The following is a 15,213-nucleotide window of genomic DNA, read 5'->3' as shown; positions in this document are numbered from 1 at the left end:
TGCACGTTTCAATAGTACGCCTAGAAAGACATCTGCGTGGATCCAAATTTGAAAAGGTTTAAAGTCGCAAACATGAAACGTATTTTAGTACAAGTTTTGAGTCATTAAATGCTATGTAAATTTATGGGGTTTGCGGCTTAAACTAAACTGAACTGTTAATATGAAGCTACCAACTTCGTTAATAATTTTTATTTTTGCTAACAACTAAACCTTTTGCATATGTTTAACGAGTACGCATGAAAAGACATTTGTGGATATTTGTGTGGAAATTTGGAAAGGCTTAAAGTTGCACTTGAAAGGTTGCTTAGTACAACTCCTCTATTTGAATTTATGGAGTACTATCAATTGAGCTTGTTCTAGAAATAAAATAAAATTGGACATTTTACATTATACATTGACTCAAAGTCAATAAAAGCTATTCGAATCTATGGGGTATAACCAATCGAGCTAAACTTAACTGAACTCTAGAGCTGTTAATTGTATTCGACCTAAACTTTTTACAAACCTTTCAGTACGTTTGAATAGTCAATTTAGAAAGAACTCTGTGTGGGTTACAATTTGAGAAGGATTAAATACTCATTTTAAGCGTTGCTTTATAAATGTTCTAAATCACTAAAATGGCATGCCAACTCGAGTTAATTCAAGCGTACTATTCAAATCAAATATAAACCAAGTTGATACTCAATGTCACCACGAAACTGACGAATCATCGAAAACTCAAGAAGTATCTGAATTTATTGTGGTGGCACTTGTCACGCAAATGTGACCGCAAATTGTTTGACATGAAATGCGCTCAAAAACGGATTTCGAGGGCAAAATTATTAAAACGTTGCTTTTCATTTGTGTCCAAGCACACTTCGAAATCCAGGCGAAAAGTGAAGACAGCTTGAACAGCACTTGCAAGAATGAAAAAGGGAACGAGATGGGCATGTGTAACTGAGACTGGGACAGGAACTTGGCTTTGATCTGCTGCTGTCGAGATTTTCGGCTTGCCCTCAAACGAAGTGCAGCCGAGCGACAATAAGCGCACCTGCGTACATCAAGACGACGAATGGACGATGCTGAAGCTGTAGCTCTAGCTCCAACTTCAGATTTGTCCTGTCTTGTCGTGCTCGATGGGCGTATAAGCAACGAGTGAGCGAATGAATGGGCGTTGTCACACTCAATGCTCACAGCTCACAGCTTTCAGTAGTAGTAGCTCACAGCTCACAGCTTTATCTGTTCACAGCCGCTGTCGCTGTCCTTTTTTTTGGGGGGCCAAATGCAGTGAGGCGTGGCACAAAACGATGAACACATTTGCGGGTGAACATCTCAGCCTGCATTGTAATCACTTTGACATTTATGCATATCAAGCAAAAGACGATACCGAAACCAAAAGGAAGAGGACTTTGAGGTGGACTCCCTCCTGGACTTGGACTGCTCAAACACTCATTCAAATGTGGCATTTTTAATGATGTCCAAATACATTCCAACTTCACTAAACATTTTACCATATCGGCTCTCAATTTCTTTGCTACTTGCTTGTATTTTTATGCTGGTCTGATTTTCATTTCATTTCATTTTAAATGCAAATGAAGTAAATGCGCATTCATAAGTATCTCAACGATTTGCGAAAAAATACGAGTAAGTGAAACTTCAAAGCCCGCTTTGGGGATTTATTAAATTCGAAAGCATTGCGTTTGCAATTTGTTTAGTCAGTGAAAGTTTTTAATAGCACAAAAACACAGACAAAATAGCATTTTTTGCGTGATTGAAAATTTCAATAAAATTCACTGCGATTCACTGGTCTATATTCTATCTAAATTTAGTTACTCGTGTGCAACTTGAAAGAAAGTTAAAGTGTTTTTCAATTTGTTTCAGAATAATATGAACGCTTACTTAGAGATTATCGAATTTAACTGTATTGTATGTATTTACGATTATTAGATTATTATTATTGGCTTAAAAACTTTAGATAAGCAAGATTTTAATTTTATTATCTATTTAAATATTGGCTTTATATATAACAATACGTATCTGTAACATACTGTTTCCAAATCGTTTAACTTTTCGACTTTAATCAGAATGTTGCGAATTCTCATCCAATTGATCAACAATCGTAGACAATCCTTGAGGTCTCTTGAGTTTATTAATGCTTTATTTCAACACATATCTTATTTTTATACTGCTTAGGTTTTATTCAAAATGGTCAAGCACACTCGATTGTAGCTTTCTTACTTTCTCACTAAACTAAAAAGAGGCCTTTACAATTTCATACACACCTGCGAGTCTATCATCAGCATCAATAATATTAAATTAGTTGAGTATTTCTTAAAGCCTTCAATTCAGTTCTATGATATTTTTACTACGAACTTTATCAACTTCCATCTTCTAGCTATTTTCAAGTCTCACTCCACAGAACATTCTGTGAGGTAGTTGTCTAAATTAAAGTTGCAAATTAAAGTTGCAAAGTTGCAAATAAACATCTGATTGTCACAAATCAAAGCATCAGCTGATGCGCCAAAGCCTTAATTAAGTTGGCAACTCCACTTAGCATAGCTCAACTGTTGAGTCTATCGAACGGGGAGTAAGTATTGCATTGATCCACACAGAGATGCTTTGAGCACTCACTAAGGGCAGCCATCTTCACTTATGCACTTTTTTTTCACTGAGAGCATTATTACATCAGACCAAAAATTTGCAAAGAAAAATTGCAAAAATAAATTTAAAATAATACTGCAACCAAGAAAGGAAAGCCAACAATTTTGGCATCCAAGGTTTTCTTTTGTCGCCAACTTGGATTGGCCGGCTCTAATAGAGAATTTAGAATTGCTAAATTTTCTCTTTGCCACTGATTGGTAAGTAGTGTCCATCTGATTAGACCTTGCAGTAAAAATGCTATTTTATGCAGCTTATTGGCCATACCTCTGGCAATTGCACCCGCTAGACCCTCCTTAGAGTGGAATAGGTGTTGCACATTGCGATCCTCGTCTCCCCCCCCTTTTGTTGAACAAGTGCAACTAGTGAAGCGCACGCGGATATTCACCCTAACCTGCAAGCCTAAGGGAGTTTTGGGTGAAGGCGGCGAACCTCGCTGCAAACAACCGGCTAGAGTGGGAATAAGGCGATAATCTTGCGGCAGCGAATCTTCGCTGCAGATTATCAAACGGTATTCGATAGCGGCTAAGCGAAGGCGATACTAGAGACGTTCAAAGGAGCGTAGATCTTCCGGCGAGAGATCTACGGCTCCACACAAAACCCGCCAGCACCATCTGCATTGGATTGTTTTCGTTCGCAAAATGCACTAAGAGTGCCAACATGGTTTGCTAAATTGAATAATTAAATTGAATTTGTATTAGTACTTGTCAAAAATCGACTAACTCATTTTTCGACTTTTGTACAGCCAACATGGGGTTCATAGGGATTTGAAAGCCTGATAACCATAACCCTTTATCATCTTTAACAGCTAACATCAACAAGCATATATGCTACGACGGATTCATCAGTTATCAGGCCTGCTAACATCGATGGAAAGTGCGTAAGTACGGCATAGCCGTGTCTATATTATAGTTGATTGGGGTTGTGATTGTGAGGTTCTCAATTCCGTGTGTTCCGTGTTGGTTCTCTATCTTTCGTATTATTAAGTCATGAAGACAACCGTTTAAGTAAAACAAACTAACGTAACGATAAATAAAGGCTCAATAAATCAAGCACTATTGTTAACTAGAGATAATTTTTATAAACAAAATGAAGTATGTTTATTAAATTACTGTATATCATGGAGAAGAAAACAATAATGTGTTAAACTTTTAATTCTAATTGGGCACTGAATGTGCGAGCGTTTGAGATAATGCGAGATGAGTACTGTCCCTCTCCCCTAGTATTACACTCTGTCTACACTTTAATTTATGATGACTTACTACCCAGTCGAAGCCAAAGACCCACCCCAGCCCTGAACTGAGCCGGCAAGTTAGCTAGACAGAGTAGGCTTAGACGAGTAGAACCTCGTGGTGTTCGTCACAATTCTAATGCTATGCCAGGCTCTGACACGAGCCGTGTCTAACACAATGAAAGGGCTCTTAAAAACAATGTAATGAAATAATTTCCATTGTTAAAATGATAACAATATATCAAGCAGACACTGCCTGCGACTTTGACTCCAATTCCAACCTTAAATGACATTAACAATGGCAACAACAACAACAGCAACGGGCTACAAACAATTTTGGTCGCGGCTGGCTTGACAGAATTGCGCGAAAGGCTGCAAAGGGTGAAGGGGGGAGTGTTTGCTGGTGTTTATGGGATTGGTGAGAAAAGCGAGGCGGAGAGAATGTGGACAGTGGAAGGCTTGTCTGCGTATGTCTGGAGCACATGTTGTAGCTGCCAAAAAACCAATTTGTTATGCGCTGTACAATTTAACGGCTTCTGATTCGCCAAATTGCGCGGATGCATTTTGTGAAGTGCAGCAGCAAGAGCAACACACAATGTGAAACAGGACTAATTGCAGTATTCTCAATGCGAAACACGTGGCGAACTTCTTTTAACATTTTATTGCAAAAGTTTTGCACTTAGCTTTAGCTTGGCGTAAGCCAAGAGTTAAGCACAACGACCATTTGTATTGTGTTGGCCAGAAACTCATTTGGCCATGTTAATTCATTAATACAGCCTTGACCCAACCCACCTTCCATTTCCCCTTCCACTTCTAGTGTCTTAGCTGGCCCACGCTAATTGCCATTTTCAAAGCAAAAGAAGCTAAGCGAAAATGAAATGAAAGTTAAATTTTCTATATATTACGTTACGCGACCTCTCACCACACTTTTGTGGCCAGAGCAGCTTTAGAAAACCGATTCTCCAGCGCATTGCTTCCGCAATTAGGCTCGTTGTTTTGTGCTTTTTGAAAAATCGAACACACAGCACATAGAACGAGAGGGAGGGAGAGAGGAAGGGAGTGAGTGCAACCCTAGTTTATTCAATGTGCCACTATAGATGTTATTTTCAGCCTTTCAAATGGGTTACAGTGGGTGCAAGTTAACTTGATATTAATTATTAAACGAACTATAAAATTTTAATATAAATTTAACATTTTTTTACCACACAATAAATATTTCAAAACATAATAATACAATAATTATTATAAAATTTAGACGCGATCGGATAATAGTTATTAAATTTATTAAATAAATCCTTTAATATGGGAAAATACTGGGGTCTTACTTGCTGTGTCTGTCAATCTGGTATATTATGTACTCTATGGAATATTTTGAATGCAGTACTATTTTAATATACCTAATACAGCGTTCGGAATATTTCAATATTTTTCGATGTATTACTTTGGTATATTTTAAGAATAATACACTATTTTGCTTTTATTCTTAATAGTTCGCAAGTATCTCACAGTCGAGCACACTCGACTTTCTTAATTGTTTCTTGATGTAACCGAAAACCTTCCACTTCTGCCCCACTGTGCGCTCGTTGATTTTGTGCTGATTTTAGCGCTTCTGTAATTGGAAAATCGCAGCGTATATAAAATGAAATCAATCAAGTGTGGCAATGTGCACTATTGCGGACTGTGCTTGGTTTTAGATACGACAACTAGGGTTGGCCTATGGCCATTGGTATGCTCAACGCCATTTTGTCTAGCTGTTGAAATTAAGAGAAAAACCAAAGTTTTTTCTGTATTTTTTGTTTTGCTTCATTTCTTTATCTCTGGCTTCAGTTTCCTTTTTTCTCCTCCTGTTGTTAGTTGCAACTGTTGGTAGTTGATAGATAGATAGATAGATAGTTAGAGGGTCAAGTGGGGGGCAGTGTTGGCGTTAAATTAATTTGGCCGCTTTGTTCTCAACTGCCACATACTGGTGAGAAAGCACACAAAAGCCACACGGACACATTGAAAGTATTTTCTTTGGATTTTTGATGCGCTCTTATAAATATTAATGAACTGTTCGCTGAGGCAACAATTTTATTTTTTTCCAATTTACTTTGAATTTCTTCTTTTCCAGAGGTGTCGAACAATTTGAATCGTAATATGGCTCGATTAATTGCTGCATAAAGTTGTAATTAGAGGCGAAGCAACAGTAATTTATGCACCATTAGGCAGCATTAAAATATGCATTAGATACCTGACAATTTACGACCGAAAAGAAACTTCAAGCAAATGTATTTCTTTACAACTTTGGTGTTAAGTATACGAATTTTTAATGCTGTCGCCGAGTGAGAACACCAGTTGGTAAAAACGAGTAAAAATAAGCAGCTGAGAATTGTCTGTAAATTGAAAGCGAAATGTGAATTCATTTTAATAAAACATATGCGGCACTCCACATGGAAAAGCAGGCACCGCATTGCTTGCCAATAATTCTTGCACTATCTTAAGAGACCTCATGAAAGAAGTGCAGACAAAGCCGCAGTCGCATTCACAGTCACAGCCTCTGTTCCTGAGTTATGTGTGTGTGTAGAGGATGTGCCACACCCACACACACACACACACACTCATGTGAACTCTTTCCCCAAGTGACACTGTGTGTGCTGGAGTGTGTCCGCAAAGTACACACAAAATTTGCCAAAATGTGCAAACGACACAGAACATTCGCTTCATGTTGCCTGCTTTTAGGCGTCGAGCATTGCCCAAGCGAACACATTTTGCGGCCAGCAACAATAAAATAAAATAACTTGACTGAAATGCGACAAGAAAATTGTATTACAACAATGGAAAGCGATTGCGGCGAAAAGTACAATAAAATGTCGCTAAATTAGACATGAAAGCAACCGCAGAGCAGAGTAAGAGAGAAAGAAAGAGGCAGCCACAAGCATCAGAGTTGCATGGAAATGTTTTGTTCAAGTGTTTTTGTTACGAGTAGTTATAGCTATGATTAGAGCAACAAAAATAGCCCTTAAATGGAATACATACAGACACATAACGCAGACGATTAGCGTGCTTAAACAGCAACCACACTCGACTGCGACTGGAATTTCAATTCGAACAAAACTCAATTTTCAATTCAACTTAAAAGCAACAGATGAGCTCGCTCTTTGAGTCAAATTAAAACCAAAGTCACGTGCGTCCATTAAACAATACAGCAAAAAATAATATGCAATAAGTGTGAGACAACGCATAAATGTTGTGCTTAATAGGCGCAACCTTCAACCCGTCTCGCTCAACCCTTAAAGACATTGCTGTCCACGAGCCCTTGAAATTATGCGATTATCTAGATATCAAGGCGAAAGAATAAAATCTACAGAAGCCGCTTAAAATGTTATCAAAGCTGCACGACAGTGCATCGGTCGAGTGCTTTGTCTGGCGCCCTCGAAAGACATCTCACAAGGCGACAGGACATCAAGAAAACAGGTCGAGAGTGGAGGGAGAAGGATAGTCAAGCGACGACAGACGACAGACGACAGGCGAAAGGCGAGAGCAACTTTACCCACTTTGTGTGAAATAATTGCTAGGAATTTTCACGCGTATTTCCCGTTCCGTTTCACTCCCCGGACTATCCCCAGTTGAGTTCGTCGTCTAGCTTTGGTGTGGAAACTCCAAAGATATTTTCAGCTCACCTGCGCGCAAAGCATTTCCACAGTTCGCTCGTTGCGATTTTAACAATTTTATTAAATTGAATTTATATCATTTACACGCTTGTCGACTTCAAGTCTTTCCTTCCTTGATGGCGCCACCTTCGTGATAGTCCTCCTGCTCCTTCTACCTCTGCCTTCTGCCTTCTGCTTATGTCGTGTCGTGTGCCATGTGCCTTTTAATTTCGCGCTTTCATTTTATGTGGCATTTCGTTGGCTTCCCGGCTCGGAAATACCCGTACTCTCATTATTTCTAGGCATGCGGCCCGCTTTGCCAATTTTTGCTTTCATGATTATTGATGCGAGTGAAATTTAATTGGTCGGCTCGAGCCAAATGTATCTGACTGCCTCGCTGGCTGTCTGGCTGTACGTGATTGTCAGACAGACAGATAGAGGGACGAAGGGAGGAAGAGGCAGTCTAGCTGGATGAGCGGATGTGGATGTGGCAGACCTTTGTACCTTTTGGCTGCCTGCTTATTAGATCATATTTTTGCCAGCAAACGAGTTGAGGCTGAGGGCGCTCTAAGTGCACACTCGTATTAGAGTACTTGAGCAGGCGTTTTGCCGGAATAGGTTTGAATATTTTTGGGCATTGCAAAGTGCGCTAATAAGGAAGCAAAAGTTAGATATCAGCATAATAATTTGATACTTATATAAGCGAACTTTATGTATTCGGTTGGAGAATGAAAACTTTAATACAAAGAAAATAACACACTCGTGTCTGCGCCGAATCAAATTTGTTTAAATAAAAAAAGTTTTCTTATTTCGCGTTAAGCGCAAAAAGGAGTAAGAAAAAGCAACAACAGTAGTCAAACAAATAAGCAAAGGAAAACTTCGACGCCGATACAATTTTGTAAAATGTCGAAAACTGTGATTGCGTAGCAGCCAAGGAAATTTTGCAATGTGAACTCAGAGCAAGAGAAAGAGAAAGAGAGGAAGGTATAAGTAGAGAAACCAACTTGGAACGAAATGTAAATACTTTGGCAGGCAAATATTATCACAGTTTCAAGAGATACAAAATAAACCAAGAAGGAGAAGTGCTTAACAGCAGTGAATGTAAAGATAGAACTAAGAGACTGAGACTGAGAACAATCTGTGTATCAATACAATAATAATCAGTTTAATGTGTGTGTATGTGGATGCATTTGAGATGGATTAAAGTGAAGCACTTGACAACGCCATGCATAATTAGGCAAGTAGAGGCGCATTAAAATTCATTGGCCAAAAATTGCGTATACGCCGCGTGACGGTCGACAAACTGCAATGTAATAAACTTGAAGTGTCTGCAATGACGATATCGAGTATAATGATCGTAATAATGATGATGACGATGACCACATGGCCGCATGGGCAAGGACACAGCCATTTAAGGGGGCAACGACAACGGCAACGGCAACGACAATGACTAGAACCAGAATGAGTCCAGCATGAACATCGATTACCATTTTGGAAAGCGAACGGGCTGCGGATGCGGCTTGGGCTTGGGCAGGCTGGACTGCTGCCATATTGCGGCTGTCAGTAGTAGCGCCGGGCCATATTAATCTGGTTAATGATGAAACTGAATCAGCGTTTTAAACGAGCCACTGCACAATGGAGTGCTGTGCTGTTCTGTGCTCTGCTGTCCTGCTGCTGTTGCTGCTGCTGCCCAGGACTTCGATGTCCTTTGCTGTCTCGTGTCGCATAGATGGTCGAGCCTGCAAATAAATTAGCTGTGGCTTTGCCTGTGCTCGGCAATTGCCCATAAAGTTGACCGAATGTCTTTTTTTTACGCCTCCCATTCATTCTCTCGTTGACTGAACTTTAACGCAACTTTATTTGAGGCTGAAAGTCGAAGGGATTGCGCAGCTCTTGGCTGCATATTTAATGGCTTCATTGCTGCCTCTTTTTTTTGGTGTAACCATAAACAAAATTTGTTAAATAGCTTATGGATATCATCGGCGAGATCTTAATTCTGATTTATGCTCATGCTGATGACAACGAGATATCATTTAGTTGCTGTATTTTTACAACATTTTAAATTCCTTTAAAAACAACACGCAACTTGTCAACTATTTGGCTAAATTGCTCGAAATGCGCCGAAAAATTGCTCAATTATTCAAACGAATTTAACGCATTTAATTGTGTAAATTTAGCCAGGCATGACATGAACGCCGTCTGGTCACCCTCCAAAATGGGCAGTTCACTCACTCACTCCTGATCTGGTTCAGAATCAGATTCAGATTCAGTTGCAGAACGATGTTGGGCTGGCTGGCTGGCTGGCTGGCTGGCTGGCTAACGGAACGTAACGTCATAATCACCCCGAAGCGCACGTAATTGGCCAATCAATTGTGTCATTGTTCGCATTTATAACGCGGCCTCCGCTTGGGCCAGCCGTGATTTATGCGCCTGTTGTGGGCGGATTGCAACAGCGTGGATGTGTCTATGTGTGTGTTTGCGAGTGTGTATGTGTAGTAGGCCTAACTGTGTGAAAAATGAAAATAAAAATAAAAATGAAATAAGAATGCATGTCGCTTTAGATGCTTGTACAACACAGAAGTTTTTATGCAGTTGTGGGTTTGTTTCTTTCTTTCTTTCGACTGTAACTTTCAACAAATGCACAAAACGAATGACAACTTCCGTTTCCGCTGCGGTGAGAACGAGGGGCATGAGGCACGGGGAAGGGGGAAGCATCACTGCCTGCTGTCACAGCGAAAAATTACATGCCTTGCGCAAAAGTTTTGCCTCTTCATTATTCTAACATCAAGTCGAGCTGGAAGCGGCAAGTCGACACGAGTTGCGGCTTGCAATTTTTCTTCGGTTTCTCTTGACGCTGCACCCCGTACCCCTCTCTCTCTCCCTTCTACTTTTCGCACAGTCAGACAAAAGAGTGTGAAACGAGGCAAAAAGTTCTTGGGACGCACATGCTGCCAGACTCATTCTCAGTCTTAGTCTCCAACTTCGACTCCAGTCAAAGTCTCAGGCTGACTGCCAAGGCGTGCCAAAAAATTATACGCTGCATTTTAATCACAATTCAAATTCTTCAGAATCATCGTCATTATTCCAACAGCAGTCGCGTGCGAATTGCGTCTCCTGCATGTGCAAAATGGAAAAATGCCACTTGGGCAAAACTTTTCCATCTCCCACTCTCGCTCCAAACCCACGAACGAATCCAATGTTGCTCTTGCTCCTCATTAACTTGGCGAGGGACACTTGTTAGCAAAAACAAATATAGAATTTCTTCAGCTTTGCCATTGTCAGCATACCATTTTTTATACAGATCCACAGAGGAATACAAACACAGGGATCTATGATTTTAATTGAAGGTTTCAACTTTATACGATACTAAAAAAAGACTTACATTAAATATAATACTCAAATTGAGATCAAACAAACTATAGATGAATAAATTTTCATCTATATATATAAATTATTTCAATAAAAATGTGCATAGGACTAACATAGCTTAGCTCTCTAAATATGGCGTGGGCGAGACTTTCATAGATTGTTGCAAGCAGAACAAGTTTGATCTCGATTTTTAGCACGTTCACTTCCGACCCCATAAATAAACAAATAATGCAATATTATTTTAGTATTAATAATTAAAGTAATTAATAATCCTGCACTGTTATGCAATAGCTAAATTATTTTTCAGCATTTTGTTGGTATATTATTTTGGTATATTTTCAATGAATAATACCGCACTATTACTATAGGCATATTTATAGAACTAAATATAAATTTAGTATTTTTGTTATATTTATTCGGTATGCTGTTAATGAATAACATAATACCGCACTATTCATAGAACTAAATATAATTTTTTGTTTATTATTAATTTGGAATATTTTTAATGAATAATATCACATTATTAATATAACTAGATATGTACATAGACTAACATATGCTTACTTTCATATAAAACTAAAAAACGAGTCAATTAATATTACTTAAAATACGAATTCAAACCATATTCATTCCATTTTTTCGATAAACAATGTATTGCATCAATAGTAAAGCAGTAAAGCCAGTTTTAATAATATTATTTCATTCACAATATTCCAAGTGTAAAAGTTACGAATGAAATTGAGCAGACAATTGAGCGATTGTTCACGACTGGAACAGCGTAAACATTTTTAATAGGCGTAAAATTACAACAGCAACATAAATGTGATGGAATACCATACAATTTCAATTGGAACTGGGGATAAAAAGAATAAACTGTTTTTCTTTTTTTTTGTTGTGTTGCCACGATAATTACATGCTGCAATGTGAATTGCACTTGACCAATTTGATTCTTGAATTTTTATGATTTATTGAGGTGTGGCAAATGAGATTTCGTATAGTTTGACAGATTGCCAATGCGATAAGCAGGGCCAATTCTCAAAAGTGGGAAAGGAAAAGTGGAAAATGAAACTGTCAAAAGTAAGCAAAATTCATTGACAGCTGCAATTGGAAAAAGTTTTAGTCCAGCCAAAGCAAAGGAAACCAAACCGAAACGAAAAGAAAGAAAAGTAAAAAAGCTGAGAGAGAAAGACAGAGAAAGAGATGTGTTTCGATCGTATCGTGTGGCAATTAGCATTTTGTGGCAATTTCGCACAATAATTTAACGAGGCAGTCTGAACGGGGGACACAGCGGGACGAAGAAGCCCCAAAAAAAGGAAGAGAGATGCCAGCAATTGTGTAAAAAGCAGGCAGGCGGCAGGCAGCAAGACACGACGATGAGGAAAAAATTATTTGATTATCCTGCGGCCATGCGCTGTCACAATTTCGCAGACTGCCCGCCGAGCGTGGCCATGTCCTGTGTCCGTGTCCATGTCCGTGTCTGCAGCTCTAGTCGCAAGTTGCACAGCGGCTCCTCCTCGTTGTAGCGGCAGCTACACGAAAACTGCCACATCAGCGAAAGTCTGTTAACTTCCGGTTTATGGTTGCAGCAGCTTATAGAGTCATTTCCGCTGCTTGCCCGTCTTGCCCATTCATTCGGCTCAGCCAACCAGCTGGCGGTGCCCGCAGACCATTCTATTAAATCATCATTTCATTTTGTGTTCACTTCTTCTTTTCGTTTTTTTTTCTCTGCTCGTTGCTAGCATGGACCCAGGACAGAGAAGGACAGGACAGTGCACTGCGCTTGCGGTAATTTTTTCCAAGTGCTTCCTTAGATTTATAATTAAGATTTGGTTAGCAGCAATAGCGGCTCTTTTTGAATTTATGTGCCAGCAAATGCCGTCTGACTGCCGCTGCCGCTGCCTCTACCGCTGATGCTGCGGCTACTGCAGCTGCCTCTTGAAAGGGGCAATTTATCATATTTCCAGCGAAGGTCCCCGCCACGTTGGCAACTGCGGCTGCAGTGAACAATCTGCTTGGCAAACTGTGAGGCGCTGCAATTTAATTACGCTGATAGATTTTTACCTGAAGAGGCTGCAGCACAACATTGCAGAAAACGTTATCTAAGTTTTGTTCAGGACTTGAGCTTTACAGCTTTATAAGAGAAGTGCTTTATAAGCAAGACATGTTATATTAGAATATGGTCAACAAATGTTGCAATACATATTTTTTTTTAAATAGTTTGATTATTGAATGAATAATAAGATCTGATCTGCCACGTAAATAATAGGAAATGTCCTATTATTTACGTGGCAGATCAGATCTTATTATTCATTCAACTGAAAAGAGGATTCAACACATATGTTACATACATACATACTTCGAGACATGTTTCTTTACTTCAATTTTTTAATTATGTTTTTATTAATTAAAAATGTTTTTTTTTAATATATGTACTTACACTAATTCAAATAAAAATCAATGGTGTTAATAATGAAATGATCACTCAAAAGGCTACATAGGCTTTAACCAAATCTTAAGTATGTAAATATGAAATTACTTGTTGAAGTAAAAACGTCAACTTTATTCACTACAAATCTTTAACAATTCTGTGCCTTTTTTTTGCAAACTTTTATTCGTAGTCTGCGCTTCTTCTATATGCCATTCAGGCTGCCAATTTATGTTTTTTAAATATACAAAACTGTAATAGCTTTTAGTGTTTTGCAACACTAAATTAATCGATATATTTTCTATATTTTTAAAATAATAATTTACATTCTTTCGAAACAAAGTATAATTTCTGAACTCTTTTGAAAAATTTGTATGTCTATTCGTAACTTTTATTCATAGACTGTGCTTTGTTTTTACATACGTGACAACTTAACTGTTAATTAAAATAAATTACCATTTAGTAGTATTTTTGGTGGCTTGTAACACTAAATTAATAGCTAAGCATTTTCGATGTTTCTAAAATGATAACTGGTTGATAACTAAACTGATATTCTCTAGTCAGAAATACTATTTACCATTCCACACTTTTAATTGTATTACAATATTCAATCTTTATAGAGTATTTACTATTCGATCCAACACTGATGCAACTTAATGGACTATTATAAGGTCACGAATAATAGTAATATAATTATCTTACTTGATTTACTGATTGTATTTTGTCGACAAAATTCACTAGTGAATCAGTGTTCAGTGTAAACAAGTTATGCGTCGGATTGTGACCGTATTACTAATTATAATAATGCTGTTGAATAATATACCAAGAGGCACCAGCCATAGAGTAAGATTCATGAACAAAACGTATAATTTAAATTGACTTTAAATGAATTCTTTCTTAGGCTTTCAATACATTACATTTTCGTAAGGTTTCAACCGACTTTGGACGCAAATATGCCTCGAATTATGCAGCGCGTATTAGCGAAGATAGCAAGGCAATAAACATGACACTCGATTTGGTGAGAGATCTAACTGTAGATCTCTGGCTTAAAGTGAATATCACACAGCGCGAGACAAAGAATCGTTACAAAAACATCTTTGCATACAATATGAACTTGTGCCAACTGATTGGCAAAGCTAAAGGCATAAATGTGTTTACAATTTGGTTGCAGAACATTTATAGATACACCAACATGCGCATGAGTTGTCCGATTGAAGAGGTGAGTCACAAAGTATTTAATTAGAATAATTCCTAATAGTATTCTCCTTTTGAAAGGGTCAATATTACTGGAGGGATCTGAGACCAGATAAGGATAGCATACCGGCTTTCATTCTCACAGGACACTTTCGCATTGATGCGTTGTTCTACATGAAGGATTGGGACAACGATATGCTGACCAATACCACAATGTTTGTGTATATTAAAATGAAGTAAATGCTGATAAATGTTCAATTTGTCGCACATTAGATATTGAATGATTCAGAGAGCCCACAAATCTATCTATTTGATCGCCAACACAATTTTTCACTTCCAATTGAGAAAACCGTGGCACGTGCACTTCACATAAATAAATTAATGAGCTTCAAACCTGGCCATGGTTGAATTTGTTGCGCACGCGACGCACGCTCGTTACTCGGGACTGGGGATTGGGGATATTGACAAGAGTGCAGCATAAAGTACGTTGGACACGGACGAGTTGGACGGACAAGGACATGGACACGGACATGGACATGAACGTGGACACGCAACGGCGGACAAGTGCAGCTGTTCAGCTGTTGGCTGCGATTTATGCGAGTGGCAAACTAAGCGCAAAATAATTTAAACACTGACAATAACAGTTGGCCAAAGTATTTCCACTCTCCACTCTCCACCCCATCACCCCGTCATCACACTCGACACGTTCGCACGCGCAGCAAAGTATG

At 38.6% G+C, this 15,213-nt stretch overlaps 1 protein-coding gene across 1 annotated transcript; it reads left to right on the top strand.

Annotated features, from left to right (window-relative positions):
* The first annotated feature begins 13,838 nt into the window (after positions 1–13,838).
* LOC132791854 (uncharacterized) lies at positions 13,839–14,877 on the top strand. Its single transcript, XM_060800952.1, has 3 exons — positions 13,839–14,134; positions 14,193–14,510; positions 14,567–14,877. The coding sequence occupies exons 1-3, from the start codon at positions 14,060–14,062 to the stop codon at positions 14,723–14,725; spliced, it is 552 nt and encodes a 183-aa protein (XP_060656935.1). The 5' UTR covers positions 13,839–14,059; the 3' UTR covers positions 14,726–14,877.
* The last annotated feature ends 336 nt before the right edge of the window (positions 14,878–15,213 follow it).

This window comes from Drosophila nasuta, chromosome 3, assembly GCF_023558535.2.
Source record: "Drosophila nasuta strain 15112-1781.00 chromosome 3, ASM2355853v1, whole genome shotgun sequence".
Lineage (NCBI taxonomy): Eukaryota > Metazoa > Arthropoda > Insecta > Diptera > Drosophilidae > Drosophila > Drosophila nasuta.
The sequence above is the reverse complement of the archived record's forward strand: the minus strand, read 5'-3'. Positions and strand labels throughout refer to the sequence as shown.